The 23,211-nt window shown below is 40.2% G+C and overlaps 1 protein-coding gene across 4 annotated transcripts in view; it reads right to left on the reverse strand.

The window, feature by feature from the left end:
* The window catches only part of TNRC6B (trinucleotide repeat containing adaptor 6B), a 230,511-nt gene that overhangs the window by 155,104 nt on the left and 52,196 nt on the right, over positions 1–23,211 (reverse strand). For all 4 annotated transcript variants that reach the window (XM_033117612.1, XM_033117608.1, XM_033117609.1 and 1 more), the window contains exons 2-3: positions 21,871–21,944; positions 15,694–15,784 (exon numbers count right to left, since the gene is read on the reverse strand). In XM_033117612.1, coding sequence (XP_032973503.1) covers positions 15,694–15,784; positions 21,871–21,944 — 165 coding nt within the window. The remainder of the gene's footprint in view (positions 1–15,693; positions 15,785–21,870; positions 21,945–23,211) is intronic.

Here is a 23,211-nt window from a genome sequence, read left to right on the forward strand (position 1 = left end):
TGTCTGCTGAGAACTAAAGAATTGCTTGGTGATGCTGGAACATACGAGACTGATATATGGAAACATAATACAACTGATTTTGTACAGTGATCTTGTATCCCAGAACTTGCTCAATTCACTGGTTAGTTCTAGTAGCTTTTTTTGTAGATTCCATCAGATATACATAGACAATCAAGTGAGCTACTTACAATAAAGATGGTTTTAATTCTTCCTTTTCAATCTGGATGTTTTTTTTTTTTTTTCCTATGCCTTACTGCCTTGGCTAGAACCTCCAGCACAATGTTGAATATTAGTGGTAAAAAAGACATCTTTTTTGTTGTTGTTCTTCTTAGGAGTAAAAGCATTTAGTCTTTTTGTTCTGGTCAATGACAGACCACACATATGATGGTGGTCCCATAGGATTATACTGTACAGCCTAGGTGTACAAGTAGGCTATACCACGTATGTCTGTGTGAGAACAGTCTATGATGTTCACACAACGATGAAATCGCCTGATGACACATTTCCCAGAATGGACCCCGTCATTAAGCGACAGGACTGTACTAATTCATACATAAGAACCTTACAATAGTATTCTTCCATGTCCCTCCACCAGGCCTTTATGCTACTGTCATCGTACATTATACAGACGGATATAAATGTTATAAACCAACAGTGCATTTCTACTGTTTTTGTTCAAACAATCAATTCTCTTTTAAAGAGACTGAAATAATAGAAAAGTCTTATATATTTACCCATGTAGTTTCCATTTCTTGAGCTCTTCCTTCGTGTAGATTCGTATTTCCTTACGGCATCATTTTCCTTCTCCCTTTAACATTTCTTGTAGTAAGAGAGTGCTACTGACGAATTAGTCAAGCTTTTGTATGTCTCAAACAGACTTTATTTCTCCTTCATTTTTGAAAGAAAATTTCACTGGTTATAGAGTTCAAGATTAACAGTTTTTTCTTTTGGTGCTTTAAAGAGGTTGCTCTCTTCTTGTTTGCATTGTTTCCAATGAGAAATTCTTATTTTTGTTCCTCTGTTAATAGTGTGTCTTTTTTCCCCTGGTTTTAAGCTTTTTCTCTATTACTGGTTTTGAGTAACTTCATTATGATGGTTTTCTTCATGTTTTTTGTGCTTCAAACACATTGAACTTCTTGGATCTGTGGGTTTACAGTTTTTATCAAATTTGGAAAGTTGGGGGCCATTATTTCTTAGGTATTTTTCTGCCCACTCCCCCTTCTTCAGAGACTCCAATCACATGTATATTAATTAGGTTGCCTGCCTGACTGTGACCACAGCATAATGATGCTCTTTTGATTTTTATTCCTTTTTTCTCTCTGATTCATGTTGGATAGTTTCTATTTGTATGTGTTTAAATTCGCCAATCTTTTATTCTGCAATGTCTAATCTGCCACTAATCCCATCCAGTGTTTTTCATCTCAGATATTATAGTTTTAAACTCTAGAAATTTGATTTGGGTCTTATTTTAATATCTCCCATGTTTCTGCTTGACTTTTTGAACGTGTGAAATACAGCTGCAAGTTTTTAAATATTCTTGTTTGCTAATTCTAATCTGTGTCAGTGATGAGTTGGTTTCAATCAATTGATTTTTCCCCTTACTATGGTTTGTATTTTTCTGGTTTTTACATGCCTGATAATCTTTGCTTGGATATCAGACATTGTAAATTTTACTCTGTGAGATGCTAAATATTTTTGTATTCTTATGCATATTTTTGAGCTTTGTCCTAGGACACAGTTAAATTATTTTGAAACAGTTTGTCCCTTTTGGGTCTTGCTTTTAGGATTTGCTAAGTCTGACCAGAGCAGTGTTTAGGGCTAATTATTCCCCATTACAGAAGTGAGAACTCTCCTAGGACCACTATTGAATGCTCCTGAATTATGAGCTTTTCCAATCTGCAGAAACAGGCACTATTATGTGCACTGTTTGAGTGCTAGGCACTGTTCCTTCTAATCCTCTTAAATGGATTCCCCCTTCTACCCCAGCCATGAGTAGTCTCCACGTATGCATGTGCCCAAAAGTACGCTGCTGAATACTCCAGATGAATCCTACACAGAACTTTCCTCTTCAATACTCTGACCTTAGTACTCCAGGACTCTATCCAAACTCTAGCTGCCTTTTCTTCCAGGCTCTCAGCAAGGTTGCCTCAACTGAGAGGGTCAGTTGGGCTTTGCCTGGGCTGCCCTTTCCTGCACCACAGCCTGGAAGCTCTCTCAAACCAGCATGCTGGGCTAGTCAGAGGACTCTCCTCGTTTTCCATTTCTCAGCGATCATTGTCCTTCATTACCTAATGTCCAGTGTCTTACAAACCATTGTTTCTAATACATTTTTGTCTATTTAAAAAATTATTTCTAGTGGGAAGGTAAATTCTGTCCCTGATACTCCATCTTGCCCAGAAGCATAAGTCCCAATGACTTTTTTTTATTGTAAAATATACTTAACATAACATTTACCATTTTAACCATTTTTAAATGTACAGTTCAGTGGTATTAAGTAAATTCACATTGTTGTACAACCATCACCACCATCCACTTCCGTAACTCTTCATCTTGCAAAATTAAAACTCCATACCTATTATACACTAACTCCTCGTTCTCCCCTCCCAGCCTGGCACCCACCATTCTGTTTCTGTCTCTATGAAGATGAGTACTCTAGGTACCACATATAAGTGGAGTCAAACAATATCTGTCCTTTTGTGACTGGCTTATGTCACTGAGCATAATGGCATAATGTCTTCAAGGCTCATCCATGTTGTCACGTCAGAGTTTCCCTCCTTTTCCAAGCTGAATCATACTCCAGTGTATGGAAATACCACCTTTTGTTTATCCATTCATCCATCGATGGACATTGGGTTGGTTCCATTGCTCGGCCATTGTGAATGAAGCTGCTACGGGCATGGGTGGGCAAATATCTGTGCGAGTCTCTGCTTTCACTTCTTAATGACTCTCTATTACTAAATGGAATACCCTTTCTGGGTCCCTATTTCTTCTTGCCCCCTAAGTAACATCTGATACAGGAGCCATCTCCACCCTTTTGAAAATCTCCTCTGCCTTGTACTGGGTCACCCTCTCCATTTCTTTCCTTCTCTCTCACCCAGTATTAGGACCTTTGCATTTATTCCTTCGACTCAGAAAGTGTGACTCTCCTATTATTACTTGAAAGCTTCTTTCAAATCATGTAGGCATCAGCTCAAGCGCCATCTCTTTGAATAGACCTTCTCTGACCACTACAGCTAATACAGCTTCCACATTCAGTCCCTCTCTAGCACGACATAGCACTACCTAATTTATGTGGTTTGTTATCTGTCCCCCCACTCCCACCACCACCAAAAATGCAAATTTCTGACACAGAGACTTTGAATGTCTTACTCATTTTTAAACCTGGCACAAGAAGATGTTTGATGAAGATTTCTAGGCCCTAATTAGCTAATCTCTGCTTCTCTCTCTTCTACTACTCTCTAAACTAGTTTCCCAGGTTCTGTCCTTGGACTGCTCTCTTCACTCTGCCACAGCAATTTCATCTAATCTCATAGTTCAACTATCACATTCGAGTGATTTCCAATTCTGTATTTCCAGCCCTGGCTTACCCTGTTTCCACGTCCATATTTTCACCTGGCTGACAGACACTGACTGCCACTGAATAGTATGCTGGCATCTCAAACTCTGTTCTATACAGAATTCATCCGATCCCCCTCCAAACTTCTTTGTTTTTTTATGTTTCCTATTTCTGTTACTGGCATTCCCATCCTTCTAGTCACCTAGCTTGAAACTCTGATTTCACTCCTCATTCCTCCTTTTCCTTTTCTTCCATATCAAATTAATTGCTAAATCCTATACATTTTATAAGTGTTACACTTTTCCAACCACCTCTTCCATTCCAGGTACTATAGGCAGTTTACAAAGAAGGCATGTATATTTCCTGGAATATAAAGCTGAGTAGGACAGCTAATACATTGGATGACAGAGTCACTATTCAAAATGGTCTCAGCAGACTACAAAAGATGGAAATTCCTAAAATTGTTTTTTATATTAATTATTGAGGTATAATTCACAAACAGAAAAATACAAAACCTGGAGCTCAATGAACTCTAGAAAGGGTTGTACCGATGTAACCACCAAATGTGCGACACTGCACGTTTCCATCTCCCTAGAAAACTCTCCTATGTCCCTTCCCTTGAATAACCCCCTATAAATCCCAGGTCATAGAATACTTATTCTATCACCACAGATGAGCTTTACATGTTCATGGACTTTATATAATTAGAATCTGGCAGGAAGTACATTTTTGTTTCTGCCTTTTTTCATTTTATATGTTTTTGAGATTCACCCATGTTGTTACATGCATCAGAAGTTCAGATTTTTTAATTCCATAGTATTCCATAGAACAAACATACTATAATTTGTTTATTCAATTACCTGTTGATGGATAGTTGGGCTGTTTCTGGTTTGAGGTTATTATAATAAAGCTGCCATGAATATTTCATGTTAGTCTTTCTGTGAACACATGAAGTCATTTCTATTGGGTATACACCTAGAAATGGAATGTCTGGGTTACACGACCGGCATATGTTTAACTTTATTGGAGATTTGAGGAAGTTTCCAAAGTCGTTGCATCATTTTACACTCCTTCCAACAATGTATGAGAGTTCCAGTGGCTCCACATTCTTGTCAACACTTGGTACTGTCAGTGTTTTGAACTTTGGTGAGTGTATAATGGTATCACATTATAGTTTCAATTTGCATTTCCCTCATGAATAATAATTTCTTAAAGAATCAATCACTTGCCTTTAATAAGTTTTAATCCTAAAGCTTTTAAAAGTGGAATCAATAGAAGGCAAGGATGTAGGGGAGTAATTTTCCAACACTTCTCTTGCAAACTCATATTTTAAATTCTGTTTTATAGTAAAACAGGGTCTTTGACTGTTTATAAGGTAATTTCTGAGTTGTAAAAACTCCCACCGTTTTTTCACTGCATTCCCCCATTCCATTTTGTCTGCCACAATCAGACAGACAGAAAGCGCAAGGACTGTTTTCTTACATCTGCACTGGAACTCCAACAGCTGACAATAAATAATGATGTTGAATATCCTATTTTCATGGCCATTTGGAGACCTTATTTTGTGAAATGCCTACTTATGTCTTTATTGTCCATATTTTCAATTGAATTCTTTGACCTGTTCTTATGGATCTTTTAGGAAGTCTTTATGTATACTGGGTATGAGGCTTTTATTACATAAATGTATTACAAGTGTTTTCTCCCAGTCTGTAGCTTTTCCACATTCTTAATGGTGTCAGCTGATTAGCAGACATCTAAAATGTCTTTAATACAATTCAACTGAACAACTCTCCTCCTTCGTGGTAGTGCTTTTCGCAATTTACCTAAGGTCATAAAGACATCTCTTATGCTGTCTTCCAAAAGCTTCCCAGTTTTAGCCCTCATATTTAGGTCCATGTCAAATTAAGTTTTGTATATGGCATGTGACATAGGGATCATGATTCGTGTATTTCTATATGATTGCTCCAGCACCATTTACTGAAAAATCTTCCTTTCCCTCAATCAATTACATTAATCTTTTGAAGAACTTTTTTAAAATTGTAAAGTCTTGTACTTTAGGTTCAAAAGACTCAATTGTACAACAATAGGATGGGCAAGATCAGAATAGCAGTGTACTGGATAATGTGGTTGATTTTAGACAAAGAAGCACTTCTTGTTTAGCAACTGAACCTACAAATTTTAGCTGACACATATTCTAACACCCTTTGAAGCTTACTGTGGCCATAATTCTGGTCATAATTAAATTCTGGTCAAACTGATATGAGCACAACGAAATGTACAACTTCCGTGAAGTCTTTCAAAGGAAGACTTTCAAGGGGTCTCTTTTCTGCTAGATGAAATATAGATGTGATGGTTGGGACTGGGGCAATCACCTTAGAATACAAGATGGAAACAACATATTGAAGACGGAAGAACAAAAGAGAAGTCTGAGTCCCTGATAATTGGAGAGTGACAATTCCAATTCTGGACAACCTACCCAGGTTTTTAAGAACAACATGAGAATTGTCTTCATGCATTTGAGAGAGTGGTTCGTAGAATAAAGAGTAATTTTTATCCTTCCTTATTCTATACAGCAAAAACAAGAATAAATTGTGTTGAAGCTACAGGGATTTTCTTGTAACAAAAACAGAATTTTTATTCTTATAAGTTAGGACAATTTTTTGAGATATAGAAAAGTACAAGAATAAAATCACAAACACACCTGTATAACCATCATCCAGATTTAACACATTTGTATTGTCATATTTGCTTCAGATTTTTCCCTCCTCTTTTTAAAAGGAACAAAATACAGGTACAATGAAGCCTTGAGGCCCCCTGTGTAGCCCTTTCCAAACGCAATCCTTGTTCTCCCTCTGCAGATGTAAACCTACTCTGAAGTTTGTGTGTGCCTTACCTTTCAGAGAGAACTTTAACCACCATTGGTTCTTCCTTCTCTGAGTGCCCCTTAGTTTAGCTGTGGTCTGCTTACTCCTCGTATGGGAATCACCTGAAGTGCTTGTAAAAACAGAGATCCCAGGGTCCCAACTCTAGAGATTCTGTTTCAGTAAGTCCAGAGTGGGGCCTGGACACCTTCATTTTAAAAGGCATGCAAGTTGCCTATCAAAACCACAGTGAGACAGCATTGTGTGTCCACTAGCATAAATAGACAACAGTTGGCAACGACGTGGATGAATTCGAATGCTTGTATGTTTTTGGTGGGAATATAAAAATGGTGCACTCATTTGGAAAAGTTTGGCAGTTCTTCAAAACATAAAACATAACATTAACATATGACCCAGCTATTCCACTCTTCGTTATTCACCCAAAGGAAATCAAATCATATATCTGCACAAAAGCTTACACAGGAATGTTCACAGCAGCATTATTCATAATAGGCCAAAAGTGGAAACAACCCAAGTGTCCATCACCTGATAAAGAGATAAACACAATGTGGTCTATCCATACAATGGAATATTATTCAGCTTTGGAAACAAATGAAGAACTACATGCTACATGAAGTGTCAACATGCTACAACACTGATGAACTTGGAAAATATTATGCTAAATGAAAGAAGTCTTACATACAAAGAACACATACTGTATGATTCAATAGGAACCGGAATGGGGAGTGACTTCTAATGGACACAGAGTTTCTTTTTGGAGTAATGAAAATGTTCTTAAACTAGACTGTGGTGATGGTTGTACAACTCTGTGAATATACTAAAAACCAGTGAACTGTATACTTTAAATGGGTAAATTTTAAGGTGAAACATACCTTAATAAAGCTGTTTAAAAAAAAGAAGAGAAAAATACCTGAGATAATTCTTATGATTCTTATGTATACATACTACAGTGTGGCACACAGCCTGTAATAGTCCTACAAGTATATACCTAGGCCTTTCTCATTTTCCAGGCCCCGTCCACTCCTGTGTGCTGACGACTCCCAAATATATACCTAGATGTGCCCCCCACAATGAGTTCCAAAATTCCTACTAAATATCTTCTTCTGGGATGTCTGGAAGTGCCTGAATATTTCAAGATCCAAACCCCCGTGCATACCCAGTTAAAAACAACAACAACAACAGTAACAACAGCTACAATCAACTGTGTTCTATCTCCTATCATACACGGTTTCATTCAACCCACTATTTCAAACCAAAAACTGCAGATTTATCTCCGTGCCCCACCCCACTCTTCCTGAGCGTTTCTCCCGTTACTCAGACACACTGTTACCGCCTGATTTCAAGCCTTCCCCCATCCTCTTGAGGAGACTCCTCAATGGTCTGTGTCCACTCTCAGTCCTCTTTGTAATCAGTTCTCCACTCTGCTGCCACAGTGCGCTTCCTAACACACAGCAGCCCAAGTTTCTCCTCTTCCATGGCCCCCGAGGGCTGCACAGGATTCCGCCTCAAATCTCGTCCCCCACCGTCTCACACACACATCTCAGGGCTCCAACATCTGTCCTCAGGAAGTGTGCGACCCTTAATATGCACAAAGCACCCTCTCCCCTCATGTGCATTCTTTTATACCCAGGTGAGCTTTCTAACAAGTTCCTCTAATATAAGGAAACAGAGTTGATTACTCTACCATATTGCTTCTTCAGGATGACCTTTGGAGTCAGACAGACCTGGAATCCAACCCAAATTATGCGGTTTGCCAGCTATGTAAACAAATGGGAAAAATACCTATCCAGCACGGTTTCTTTCCCAGTGTGCTCTTAAAATATCAAAATCCATGAAATCTTGTTATAATTTGCTAAATCAGATTCAATTTAAGGTAGAGATATCCTAAACTAAATCAAACTCTCTTTAAAGTAAAGCCAATCAATAGTTCAGTTAATTCTTTGTATAGAGTATTATAGCTAAAATATTGACTTCCTGATTCAGTAAATTTTTTATTTGTAGTAATTAATAGAGGCACATGGGCACTTAAATCTACAGCTATAATTCTTAAACCCTGGAGCTTATTTTTTTAATTATAAAATATTTAAATATACAAAAAAAGTACAGAGAATGAGATTACAACCAACCAAATGCTCAGTTTTACCATTGTTACTACACTTGCTTAGATTTCACTTAAAAAATAAACATTCTAAGCCTAATGCTGCAGAATCTCTACAACTAGTAAGCCAACACCAACTTATTTAGAATACAATATAAATTACACTAAATTTAAAGTGAGAAGTAGCCATGGAGTTGAAGTTAAGAATTCTAATCCATCCTTGTTAAGAAATATACAGGAAGATTACATCAGCATTGACCGGAGACTGTCCCAGGAATGCTAGGTTTGCCTCCCGATTCATGCCCTTCTATGGGATCACTTCTTCACGCATGGTCCTTGCCATCCTACTCTGAGAACGCAAGACCCAATGTAAGTCAGTTTACAGGCTTGGCTGGGCCCATCAGATTCTCTTTATTCAGAGAATTTGCATGTCAAGAAACAGATATTCTGGTCTCATCCTCTACGTCAGCACCAGTTATCATAAGAGAGCAAATCATAAAGTAAAACGCACACCTCATTCCCATGCTTTAGAAATCTGTTGCCTATTCTTGAACCTCCTTAGACTACAATAATCTGGTGTCCACCCTCACCTCCTCTTCAACCTGGCACCAAACACGAATCACTGTGTTGGGGGTGAAAGATGACCCTAAATTTTCTGCCAGTCCTCCCACTGAGAGGTAGGGTCTGTTTCTCCTCCCTGTGAATTTGGAGTGGCTCAGTGACTTGCTTTAATTCAACAGAATGCAGAGGAAGTCACACAGAAAGCTGTGTGACTTCTGAGGCTGGGCCTTAAGATACCTGCAGCTTCTGCATGCTTGGAACGCTCCCTCTTGGATCCTCGTCACCATGCTGTCACAAACCCAAGCTGCGTAGCAAGGTCAGATAGAGGACATCTTTGACACTCAGGTCAACAGCCTCAAGCTGAGCGCCCAGCTGCCAGCCATGTGAGTGAGCCGGTTGGGCCATTTCGGGCCCACTGGGCCTCCAGGGGACTGCAGCCCTTGCCAGCACCACTTTGGAGCTGAAGAACTGCCCTACTAAGCACAGCCAACCAGAGAATTGTGAGTGATAATAAAAAGTCATGGCAGTATTTTCTTTTTTTAATATATAAATATATATACATATATATACACATATATATGTGTGTGTGTGTGTAAACACAGGTATATGTTTATTTTTGTATGTGTGTGTGTGTGTGTGTGTATAAATATTAAAAAAACTTTTATTTTTTAGAACAGGTAAAGATATATGTACCCCTATGTTCATTGCAGTCTAATTCACAGTGGCCAAGACATGAAAACAACTAAAGTGTCTTTTGATAGATGATTGAATAAAGATATGGTACATGTATATAATGGAATATTACTCTGCCATAAGAAAAGATGAAATTCTGCCATTGTGACAACATGGATGGATCTTGAGATTATCACGCTAAGTGAAATAAATCAGACAGAAAAAGTCGAGAACCATATGACTTTACTCATATGTGGGATATAAAACTGAAAGCAACAAACAAACAAGACAAACAAACAAAAACTCATAGATACAGAAAACAGTTTAGTGGTTACCAGAGGGTAAGTGGGGAAAGGAGATGGTAGAATAGGATAAAGGGGGTCAAATATATGGTGATAGAAGGAGAATTAACTTTGGGTGGTGAACACACAATGCAATATACAGATGACATATTATAGAATTGTATACTTGAAACCTACATAATTTTACTAATCAATGCCACCCCAATAATAAAAATTAAAACATATATGTGATGTGATCAAATAATACGGTGAATGTTTAAATAAAAAATTTTATTACAATGAAAGACACGTTACCATTAATCCCTCTGAAAATACTCCCCCCCCCCTTGCTTTGAACACACTTATCCCATCATTCTTGACACTTTCTGAAGCAGTTCTGGAAGTCTTTTTCATGAGTGTCTTTAGTTGTGCCATCGTGGCTGGCTTGATGTCCTGAATCATTTTGATTTTGGGGAAAAGCCAGAAGTTGCACGGAGCCCGATCCAGTGAATAAGGTGGATGAGGACACACCATCATGTTTCTATTTGACAGAAATTGCCGTACCAGAAGCGATGTGTGACACGGAGCCTTTCCGTTGTGATAGACAAAAACAGTGAATGCTGCTGCCGAGTGCCATCCAACAGAAAGGCAGGGATCTTCAATATGGAAGCAGCGTGTCGAACCTTAGTAACAGTGTGTGACAAGTTTCAACTTGTTCGGTGCAGTCAGTCGGGTGAGAGCTACGGTTGAGAGAAGGTGTGTTTTAAAGTGTGCTGTAAATCATCCTCCATCATGACAACGCTCCGCGTCACATCGCTTCAGGTTCGGTAATTTCTGTCAAATAAAAACATTATGGTGTGTCCTTATCCACATTATTCACTGGACCTGGCACCGTGCGACTTCTGGCTCTTCCCCAAAATCAAATGATTCAGGACATAGAGGCAGCCACAACAGTGCAACTAAAGACTCACGAAAGAAGACTTCCAGAACTGCTTCAGAAAGTGGCAAGAACGATGGGATAAGTGTGTTTGAAGTGTGTGTGTGTGGGGGGGAGTATTTTGAGGGGGATTATGGCAATGTGTCTTCTACTGTAATAATTTTTTTTCATTTAAACATTCACCGTATTGTTCGATCACACCTTGTATAACCCTTAGTCCATCTCTAAAACAAATCTCTCTCAAAAAAAATTTTTTTAAAGCCATGGAAGATGCTGCACAGTTTCAGAGAATATTTCTTCAAAAGAAACATCAAAATTCACACTGTCCAAGAAGACTCCATAACCAATCCTGTCCAATCACAAGCCTCCCTGATTTCTACTCACACATACTTTATATAAGTAATTTTTAAAACTGCATTGACCCTTTCATTCATGCATCAAGTATTCTTAGCATTTTCTATACAAATACTATTCCAAATTGTCCCCCTTCCTAGGAAATCTAAACTAATTCTTGCAAGTACCCTCAAATCTCCAAATAACAATGACTTATATTTCAGAGGCAATATGAAGAAAAAGCTGCACCCCACTTTCTTTCTTTCCTCCTCTAGATATCTCTCCACCACCAGACAGGAGAGTCAGAGAGAACAGTTCAGGCCTGAGCTCAGGGGACCAGCTTTGCTAAACCCCAGGTTGCTTCAAACTCACAAATCTCAATAAATGAACCCTTTCCATAAATGCACTCTGCCTTCCTCCACTCATCTCTTCTTTCTTTTCTCAAACATGATGGGCCCCCTCCATTTAAAAAAATCTTTCACTTGAACTAACACCTCCTTCTCACTGTTCTTTCCTCCATTTACTTCCAAATTTCCTAAAATTAGGTGGTAGACTATAGCCACAACTCTTACTCTTATCATTTAGGTGTTTTTTTTTTTTTTTAGCTCATAAAACTTGGTTTCTCACCCTCTTACTCTTGAAGACTATTAATAAGTTCTTTTTAAAAACTTTGTTATTTGGAAAATGTCAAGCATATACAAGTAAACACAAATGAACCCCTATGCACCATCACCAAGCTTCAACAGTTGCTAACATGCTGTCATTCTTGTTTTATCTATACTTCCATCCATTCTCCATCTCTACCTGATCATTATTATTTTACCATTTTTTCAGGTAAAATTTACCTGAAAATTGTAATTTTTATTGTAATTGTAAGTTACAGCAGTATAATTTTGACAAATGGATATACCTATTTCCTATCAGACATAGAATGTCTCCATCTCCCCAGGAAATTTTATGTCCTTTCTATAAATTAGTTTTTGTTCTGTTTTTTAATCCAGATGCATTTTCTCTATTACCAACCTCCTTGGCTTCCTGGTAGGATGTGACAATACTGACTACCTTTTTCTCAAAATTCACCTCTTGATTTCTACAATGCGAAAAGTATTCCCATTCATCCTCAAGTCACATCAATTTTACCCCAAAATACACCTCAAGTATGTCTTTCCTCCACTTCTAATACGACTGCACTAACCCAGGCCACCATCTTCTCTCTCACCTGAATGAAAACAACTGACTCCTCGCTGGTTTCCCTGCCTCCACCGTTGCCTCTCTCCAGTCCACCGTCCATACAATAGCCAGAGCGATCTTTCAAAACCACAAATCATATCATGTTACCCCCCAGCTTAGCCTTCAATGGCTTCCCAGGGCACAGAGACTAAATCCACATTCCACACCATGACCTTCGAGTCCTTGCAAGGTCTCTGCCTCCTTCTCTCAGCCCTTCTTACCACTTGGCCACATGAGACTTCTAATAGCTCTTGGAAGAAGCCAAGGGCTTTCGAAGCTGTTTCTTCTGGATAGAACACTGTTCTTCCAGCTCTTTATGGAGCTGGCTCCCTCATCCTTTTGCTCTTAGGTGAAGTGTCACCTTCTCAGAGAGACCTTCCTCGACTACCCTAAGCTTATCCTCCCAGTTACCCTCTATTCCATTATTTTGTTTTCTTCATCTTGACCATAATCCATAATGATTACCTTTATATAGACTTGTTTCTCCCACTAAAATGCAACCACTTTGACAGTAAGAACCATGTCTTTTTGCTACATTGTTGTATCCACTGATAACACATGCTCAAGAATTATGTATTGAGGGGCCGGCCAGGTGGCTCAGGCAGTTAGAGTTCCATGCTCCTAACTCCAAAGGCTGCTGGTTCGATTCCCACATGGGCCAGTGGGCTCTCAACCACAAGGTTGCCGGTTCGACTCCCACAAGGGATGGTGGGCTGTGCCCCCTGCAACTAGAAATGGCAACTGGACCTGGAGCTGAGCTGCGCCCTCCACAACTAAGACTGAAAGGACAACAACTTGACTTGGAAAAAAACAAAAGGCCTGGAAGTACACACTGTTCCCCAATAAAGTCCTGTTCCCCTTCCCCAATAAAAACAAGCAAGTAAACAAACAAACAAACAAAAAAGAATTATGTATTGAAAAAAAATAGATTTAGTTCAAATCACTGTTTTGCAGAAAATTCTCCACTTTTTCTCAAAACCAGCTACCTTTCCTGACTGCTTTCTGTTGACAGACAACCAGAAATTACGCTATCATAGTACTGTGATAAATTTCTGCATTATCAGCCAATCATTCCAAATATAAGGTTTCAAACAAAGAGAAGCACAAGAAAGAAAAATCATAAAAACATAAATTAAACTAAGACTGATGAAGTTGAAGTTACAATCTAATTTCTGATAACAGAAGCACCGACTTAATGCAAGCATAAAAAGAATGTTCTTTTATTCTTTTCTCTAACTGATTCTAAACTGATAACTATTCAATAATTAAAGAATCAAGATATAGATGATGTAATACAGAATTGTACACCTGAAATCTATGTAACTTTACTAACAATTGTCACCCTAATAAACTTTAATTTAAAAAAAAAGAAAAAAAGAATGAAGAAAGCCAGTTTTTTTTTTTCTCAAAAAGAAGGTGTAAACTGCATTTTTGGCATGATAAAGTATTCTATCTGGGTCTAATTATATGCTTGCCAAGTCGCAATCACAATTTTCTTTTCCAGAGAATGTATTAGCCAGAGGATCCAGGAGTCCAGTCTACCTTAACTTTGTATGCGTAGTTCATTATCAGTTAATAACTTAGCATCTTGGGGAAGGGTTTATATGTACTTCAGAAATCCTAGGGTCTGTGTGTCCTGGGGGTGTGTGTGTGTGTCCTAGAGTGTGTGCTTATCGCAGATTCTGATTTACCCTAAGTGAGAATCAGGACCTGATGAGTCTGATGAAAGTCTATAGGCTTCTGCTTTGGCTACAGAAAGAAGGAAGAGATCTGATGGAAAAAAAACAACCCATGGACTGTAGAGAGAGGGGATTCAGAAAGAAGCTGAAGGAGCTGTTTTCATGAGGGACCTCGAGACTTGGGGCACAAGGAGTACTTCTCTGAAGCCCAGCCCACAAAGCACGAGTGTAACAGAGCAGAGAAGGGGGTGGCCTCTCTGAAACTCAATGAAGCACTGCATACAGCCAATGGGCAGTAAGGACTGGTCTGATGGCATTATTTTCGTGTTTTTAATGGCCTCACAGGCATTATTTTCGTGTTTTTAAACAAATAATAATTTACTGATGTGAAATTCACGTAACGTAAAATTAACCATTATAAGGTGAACGATTCAGTGCGTTTGGTATATCAAAATGTTATGCAACCACCACTTCTATCAGGTTCCAAAGCATTTTCAACATCGCAACTAGAAACCCCACACCCATCAAGCAGTTATTCCTCATTTTCCCTTCCCTCCAAATGACTCTTGGCAAACACCAGTCTGCGCTCTGTCTCTATGGATTTGTCTATTGTGCATATTTCACAAATAGAGTCATACAATATGTGACCTTTTGCGCCTGGCTTCTTCCACAGAGTACGGTATTTTGGAGGTTCCTAGTGACCTTCTGACACCTCTCCACTTTTGCTCTGGTGAAGGAATAAGCCTTCCCACAGACAGTACCAGCAGCAGTGGCAGCAGCAAAAGGACTCCCTGAGAAGGGTCTGGGGAGCAGACAACGCTGCAGCGCTGCACAGCTCAGGACAGTGTGAGATCCCGCGGAGCTGCCGGGAAGGACTAGAGACAATACTGAGATGAGGAAGGGGGATATGAAGGTGACACTGAGGGTCCCATGTGACCAGGCAGAGAATGAGCCAAGGAGACGTAGGACATGGTGGCAGATATAGAGACATATAGATAAACACACAGGTAACTATTTACAGACAGGGTTTGACAAGAATAGTCACTCAAGCTTTAGCTTGAAAAACCAAACCAAACAAATTGCCATTTAAAACTTTATAATAAAAACTGTCTAAAAAATTATCAGTGATGCCTCTGTGCAGTAGGAATAAGGGACAGGCTTCTACTTTGTACCTTATACACTGCTGATTTGTTTTAATTTTCAAATAAATATGTATAACTTACATAATGAAACATTAAAAGATAAAGTGCTCGCATTCTACAGATGAATCATAAAGTTCTCTATAAGTTCTGTGAAGTCTGTTTTAAATTTGTCACGTAGCATAACAAAAAATCTTAGGTTAGGTTCTGATTTAAATGGGTCGAGTTTCTAAAGACACCAAAAACAAAACACCCAGTCCACTTCTCCACTGCCCCTGTTGTTTAATTTCTACTCAGACTGCTTGTACCTTTAGAATTCACTGACCTTGGAACCGCTTTCTTCCGATACTTCTCCCTCATTGGTTTGCATGGGAACAGACTCTGTGCAAAACTTTGCAGAAACACACAAATACTGCCTAAAAGAGGCAAGAAGAGAAAAAATACGTAAGAAATTCAGTGCAAAAATTTGTATTTTTTTCAAAGATTAGATTGAAATTCTGTTACCGAGACCATAGATACTGTGAAGCACGACCTTAAGTAACGTGTGCGTGTGTGTGTGTTAGGAAAGAAAGCAGGGAGAGGTAGGGAGGGAGTTTTCTCCACCTTAGGAGAGGACAGTCAGGAAAGGTTTAAGACATTGCAGTATTGAATAGTTCTAGATAACTTTTCTCATTTGTTTGACTTTTGGCAGAGGTGAGAGTGAAAATCTTCATTAATTCTTCAGTATAAACACTGACCTGTCAGAACGGGTGCCCACCTGAATAAAGCAGTGACCAGTTGTTATGCTGGCTACTAGGTTAGGCTACTGAAATTGGCTGGGTTTCTTGGGTTTATAATTTATGCTCAACATTAGTGGTATTTTATAACTTAAATTAAGGTGCCACTAATGACTGACCCCACTTGTTTTATTTTAGGAAAATTTTAATAAACTAAATGTCAGTTAATTTATTTTTATATGAGAACCGGCTATTCATAGGGCAAGACAATAAAAAGCAGTAATTTTTCCTTAGAATAAAATGAGTCAAGTAAAAGTTTATTAAAATGTTATGAATTAAAATGTACCAAAAGGAAACTACTAAAAGTTTATGCAACATTCAAATTAACTCATTAAATATTTAATTACTGAGGAATAATTACTCCAACTGACAAAACAAATCTCCATTGTTGATACAGGTACAGGTATTTTAAAACCTTTCAAATACTTTAAAAGGCTTATAGCTACAAAATGTGAAAGCTAAAAAGATGCTTGATAGCGTATCTGTTTTTGTGCAGAGAAATTTCTTTATGAATACAGCAACTTGGGGGCCTGGCAATCGGGTTCTAGTGCAAATTGGGTTCTAAGGCTTTCTCTAGCTGGTTTTGCCCCTCACCTGTTTATGATACTTGTACAACAATGGAATTCTTTCCTGAAAATTACACTGATAGCACTGAAAAAACTCAGTAACATATTTAGGAAGATTTCATATTCAAACTGCTTCACAAATGTCTTCAATCTTCAAGTTCTTATTTCACTTCACTGAAATAGAGGTTGTATGTCATAGATGATGTATGATAGGCCTGGCTGACCCAGGAAGGTACACCCAGTACTTCTGCGCCATTTCCACTTGAATGTGCTGGAAAGGAGGACTGCTTCTTTCCCCTCCTGAGCTCCACTCCTGGTCCTCTCCACCTCCACACACTCTATCCCAGAGGAGGCACAGGATCTCATCTGAATGGTGAGTTCAGAAGGAGAAACGATATATGAGCTCAGCCCCTTCTCTCCCTTCCTTCTGGAAGCCAGCTGTCCGCAGGGAGCATGCATTCTCCTCGGCTCCTGGCCCCTCACCAGTACCTGTGACCAGGTAAGTCTGTTGAATTCTGAGGATCTGTGTTAACAAGTTCCCTTGCCTGGAAATATCAGCCACATTCTCCAACAGCTTTATTAATCACAGAGGTGGTCTCCCAAGTGCCATAATCTTATTTCTCAATTAATACAGAACTCAGCCTAGGGAAAAAGAGTGCTATTTTGGGGGGGTCTCTCAAAGACCCTAACATCCGGTGCATGAGATTAGAGTCTTGATAAATAGACATGAAGTAAAATTTGAGGAGTAAAATACATGTGGAGTTTCTGAGGCTTCTGTTGGGGCCAGGACTTTGGGCCTTGGTTTTCAGGGAGGGGGCAAAGTGTTTTGACCTTGTAGAGGTTTACATTAGGCTACATGAGTGTTCACAGTTGTGTACTAGCTTTGAACTATTGAGGCCGAGTTAGTGTATAATCCATAGGCCACACTGTATTTTGACCTTCGTGGTGACTGTAGTTATGGCAACTTTGCCTTCAGGTGCGTGGCTGTTTCTATAGAGACAATGCCCCACGCACCAGGCACAAAAGCCTTAGCAAAGGCCTGGGGGCTTTGCCAGCCTCTGCAGAGCAACAAGCCAGCCGGCTTTGGTGGTGGTATTGAAAGCTCATCTAAATGTCAGCTGCGCAAGTAGCCGCAGCACACACTGGCCACTGCGGCCTCAGCACAGGGAATAGGGCGTTCACAGGCTTGGTGCTGTCTGACCTTGAATTATGCAGGCACAGCTTTTCCTAAGCAGGCATGGCTGAGGCAAAGATGAGACTTCAGGAAAAAAAGACTTAATTCATACAAGCCTTTTAGATATTAGTGAGTAGAACAATTATTTGCTACATGTAAGCTGCAAGGCAGCTGAATTTCAAATAGCACATGCGCTATAAAACTAGTGAACGTCTATGCGTATGTTTCACTTGTTTGTGCTAGGCTTACATAGACAATTCAAAGGGGAAATGGAAATTAAGAGGTTTCTCACTATACTTCACACAAGGAAGGAAAGAAGGGAGGGAAAAGAGAGGGAGGCAGGGAGGGAACTTAAAGAGGAAAGGAGGGAACTTGGAACTGGAGTTGCCACTACTATAAATCCTTAAATTCTGCAAAAAGGAGGTGATGTTTCAAATATTAATCTTTAAAAGAGAAAACTGTGTGCGTTAACTGAGTTTTTGCCAGATATGGTAAAGGCACAGTACCAAATTTAACCTCTTGCTGGCAGATTTTTCAAAATTGGGTGTAAGTGTCCAAGTCATGGATTCTGGACACTGGAATGGACTAAGTGGGTACCTTGATGAGGCTCCAACCAAGACGACCTCAGCCACCCTCCCTCCCTCAGTTACCTACATGTCTCTGCTACAGTCTTTGGAGAGACTGAGTACTGCGTTCTGGGAATGTGATTTTATCAGAAACACTACTCTTGGGCTGGAGGTAGGCTTCCTTTCTGAATTCGATGGCTGTGTGGACACTGCTGAAATGATTTTGTTTAGCCTTGGCGTTCACATAATTTGTATACTGTTCTGACCCATTTTAGAATCCTCTGGGGACAAAATCTATCCATGGTCCCAGAGAAGACCTGAGGGGACAGTGGTGGGTAGTGGGGGGGCTGTCCTCAGGAAAGTGGGGGTAGGACTGCCCTGTGACCACCTCTGCCCTAAAGGAGATGGGCACACCCCCGCTGACCGAGACTTACTGCTTAAGACCAACGCACTAATAGACAAAAGCTGGCGAGTGCTAGGGGAGGAACACTTCCTCCCCACCCTGAGGCCTCCCTCCATGTGCGGCTGCATGCCTGTCTGCTACTCCTGGCCGTACCCCATCCCTGAGTGCAGCTGTCAGGGTGAAGGGACTGCTCTGATCCGTGAGCCTGGACAAAGAAACGGGGCTCGCAGAGTCCTGGCCCTTCTCCCCCTTTCCCTTGGGGGTGTCTACTCTGCTCTGCTCCTTCCTTCTAGGAGGCGGCTCTCTCTTAGTGCTGCTGGGTAAGTAAACCTGTTAGGGGCTGCAGTTCAGTAGTAGGAAGCGGACTTGGCCTTAGAGACGAGCCAGTTCTCCTATGTCAGTTTTATTAGTGATAAAAGTCAAATTTTGATCTCCACCTGCCTTACTCCTTCATCCTCTATTTCCATTGGTTCAGGACTTGCGCAGGGAAGAGAGTATTATTTATTGGGTCCCCTTCAATTCCAGCTTAGATGTGAAACGTATCCTCTTCAGAAGTTCAGTTTTCTATTAGTCTTACCTTCCCAATTATCCCATTACCATAATATTAATAATGTACTTTACTTCGTAAGCTTTTGAGCTCCATTTCTAGTGACACTATACTCCACATCACTCAGGCAAATCTTCTTCTCACTCTCTCCATACAACTGGCTAACGCAGTCCATACCTTATTTAAAATCCCTTCCCTTCAGCACCAATCCACATCTCTATCCTTCTAACGTTCAGTCAATTTGTATTTCTAAAAATCTTTCCGGATTAACACAATATAATCTGCCTATTGACTATATGTCATATCGACACCTATTTTTCTGTTTGTCCTTTATTTAACTGGGTCTCAGTTTTTTGTTGTTTTGGAACTATTTTTAATACTTTTTATGGGTTTCTTGAAAAAGCCTTGATAACATTCTTGTTTGAAGGCTGGCTTACAGTTGTGTCTAAGGGTCTAGGCCAGCTTTACTGTCCTTTTGACAAAATGGAGGGAGACTAAAGTAGGCAATGCAAAAATATATGGTTAAGCTAGAGGTGTCACTTGGGAAGTGTGACACAGGGTCCAGCGTATCGGTGCTAAGAGAGTGATGAAAAAGTGAAGGCAAAGTCCACTTATGTGAAAATTAACTGGAGGGGTGACCAAGTGGTAAAGCTGTCAAAGGTGATGTGACAACATAAGCATTTGATTTCTGTTGCAGCATATCATTTCACCTCAGAGCTGTCACCAGCTTGTCATACATGGCAACTGAAAGATAGTTTTGACCTGGCACAGTGCTTCAGAACACACAGGACAGGACTCAACCAATGTTAATGACCAAATATGAGTGATGTCATACAGCCTCTGTGCTACGGCTTCTCTAAAAGTTGGCAAATATGTTAGTATTTTCAAAGCCCTTAGGCTTTCGCTCTCATCTGTCTCTGCAGCGACACTGGCCAGACCTGTCTCAGCCATACTGAACTACTCATACTTCGCAAATATGCCCGACCGTTTCAGGTGTCCGTGTTTCTGGTCGCAGTACTCCCTCTGCCTTCCCTTTCTCTGATACCCCCAGGGAGCATCCTATTCCTCATTCAAGAAAGTATTTCCTGGTCCCTCTCTAAGGAGAACCGACAGTTCCTTCCTCGGTGTCCCCAGTGGACCTTGTTTGAGTCCTAGTAGAGAATCTGTAACACTTTACTGGCTTTAACTCTTGCATAGATGCCTTCCCCATCGAACGGGTCAACCCTTTGATACCAGGTGCACTATCTCATCAACCTGTGTATTCACAGTTTACTTAAAAGTGTGTACCTGGCATTTAACAGGTATTCAATACATTTCTACGTAAGAATGACTGAATTAATCAACTAAAGTGCTTTTCACTTAAATTGCAATAGATGTCAATTCAATAAATATTTACTGGGTCCCTACCATATGCCAGATGGTGCTGGGGGCTGGTGTGATGCAGTAGAATGAGCTTTGGCTTTGAAGGAGCAAAATCATTACTCTTTGATGTTTATTAGCTGTGTCATCTTGGGCAAGTTACCTGACTTTCTAATCTTCATTATTTTCATCCCTAAACTGGTCAGGTGGAGGTGTTATAAAGGTTAAATTAAATAATATATGTACAGCACTGAACAAGGTAAGGTGCCAGGAGCAGCCAATTGACTAAAAAAACAAACAATTCATTCCCATCCAAGAAGTCTCAAAGGGTTTATAGGCTAGTAAAGGAGACATACAAATAAATAACTCTAATATTAAACAATGAATGCTGTATTATTGTAATAGTAGGTACTCCCAGAACATAGATGAAAAAGAAATTCTGCCAAGTGTGTCTGGGAGAAGGGGTTAATAGGAAAGATCCAAGAAGGAAGACAGCTAGTTGCACTCTTCTCCCCTCTTCCAAACTCTAAGCAAAGAGAAAAGAAAGCATAAACCAAGGCACAGAGCTGTGAGAAATAACTATCTGGGAAATAGAAAAGGGTCTGGTAAGGCTTATGGACAGGAAGGGTTTACTAAAAAAGAAGCCAGAGACGTTGATTGGATTAGGTTTGAAGGGGTTTGTAGGATGATATCTGCAGCAACTGGGAGCCATGAGAGGTGTTTAAGCAAAGAGTGACACGTCTAATCTACCACTGAGAAAGCTAACTCGGGCAGGAGTGTGGTCTACAGACCGGAGCAGGGACAGACGGGGGCAGAGAAGCCCGGCATACACTCACATAAAACTGAGGAACTGCTGAGCCTAGTAACAAAGTCTAGCTTTATAAAAGAATGAGGCACCATGTGTCAGTATCCATCTAAATACAAGTACTTTTTAAAGGGACCTCCCAACATAGAACTGCAAAGGGCTGATGTGGAGGCCATTTTGAATACCCTTCTGTAAGAACTCTGGAAAGGAGCAATAATGTCAAAATATACTTTTCTTCTTTTTAAAGATGAAGATTCTCCCATTTCATTGCCAACACCCAGCGGATATAAATTTCAAAACACTTACCTTTGACAGTATCCTGGGGCAACACACGCCCGTGAAGATGAGTCTAGACTACATTCAGTGCAAAAACCAAAACCCTGAAAAGAAAGAAAAATCAGTGAGCCACACACTCGTAACAAGACGCCCCAGCAAGCAGCAGAGCGCAAGTTCTGAGTTCAGGCCGCCGGTTGCAAACCCAGGCTCACTCTTTAGCCCGCGCATCGCCCTAAGCTCTCAAGCCACAGCTCCCTCACAGAGCTCTGGAAATTTAAGTGAAATATGTGTGAAATACTTAGTACAGGGAGGGCACCAACCACACGCTCCACAAACGCAAGTGGTTATTAAGAATGTGAACTGAAACACTTTCTGAAGAAACATGAAAACCTTTATTATTTACTTTATTTGTTCTACCTGAAAAATACCAAATCGTCTTTTCAACTTCTCCATTTCACATGAGGATGTCTCACAATCACTTGGGATTCAATGCGTCCCAAACTGCCCTCTTCGTCCCCACCCAGACCTCATCCTCCCGTCTCAATCGAGGGCGCCACCCTCCACCCAGCTGCTTGCATCAGAACGTCAGATTCATCCTGGATTTCGCCCCCTACCCCAGCGCTCGCGGAGCCCATCAGCAAGTCCTGTCGTTTCTGCTTTCACAGTATCTCGTAATCCTTCGTTTTCGTCGCCAGCATCGTTTCTAGCTCGTGGAGGCCTCTTAGCTGGTGTCCCTGAGCCTACTCTTGCTCCTCTCCAGTCAATTCCCAAATAATAGCTGGAATGGCCTCTTCAAAATCAAATGGGATCACACAGCAAGAGGCAGTGAAAATTTTATTTCACGATGGAATGTCTCTTTATATATATATGAAATGACAGTCACTTATTATATTATTAGACATTTAGTGATCTCAAGCCAGTCCCTTTGTTTTACAATGGCAAAAAAAATGTCAGAAGGACATCCAGCACAAGGTTGGACCTGTGTGTGTGTGTGTATGTGTGTGTGTGTGTGTGTGAAGGTGGGCAAAACAATGCTGGACGAGCCTGGCAGAAGCACCTGTGATTAGCATCCACGCTGCTGTCAGAAAGCCCGTCACTATTTGGAAACTGGCCCCTTAGTTTCACAATCAACTTAATGTTTCCGTCCAGGAAAGTGATTCCATCCCCCATGGCTTCAGATTTTAAGTTACAGCTTTGGTCCCACATTATGTCACAATGTCTGAGGAGCTGCTTTGATGAACCTTGAAAGCATCTTGTCGCCCTCTTATCTGTCATCACCTCTATGTTAGCTTATTGTTTAAGTGTCTGAATAAGTAAACCTCAGATGAAATTGTGCAGTGATGCCCGTTAGTAATATTTTAATTATCATCC

The sequence above is a fragment of the Rhinolophus ferrumequinum genome, chromosome 10, assembly GCF_004115265.2.
Source record: "Rhinolophus ferrumequinum isolate MPI-CBG mRhiFer1 chromosome 10, mRhiFer1_v1.p, whole genome shotgun sequence".
Taxonomy (NCBI): Eukaryota; Metazoa; Chordata; class Mammalia; order Chiroptera; family Rhinolophidae; genus Rhinolophus; species Rhinolophus ferrumequinum.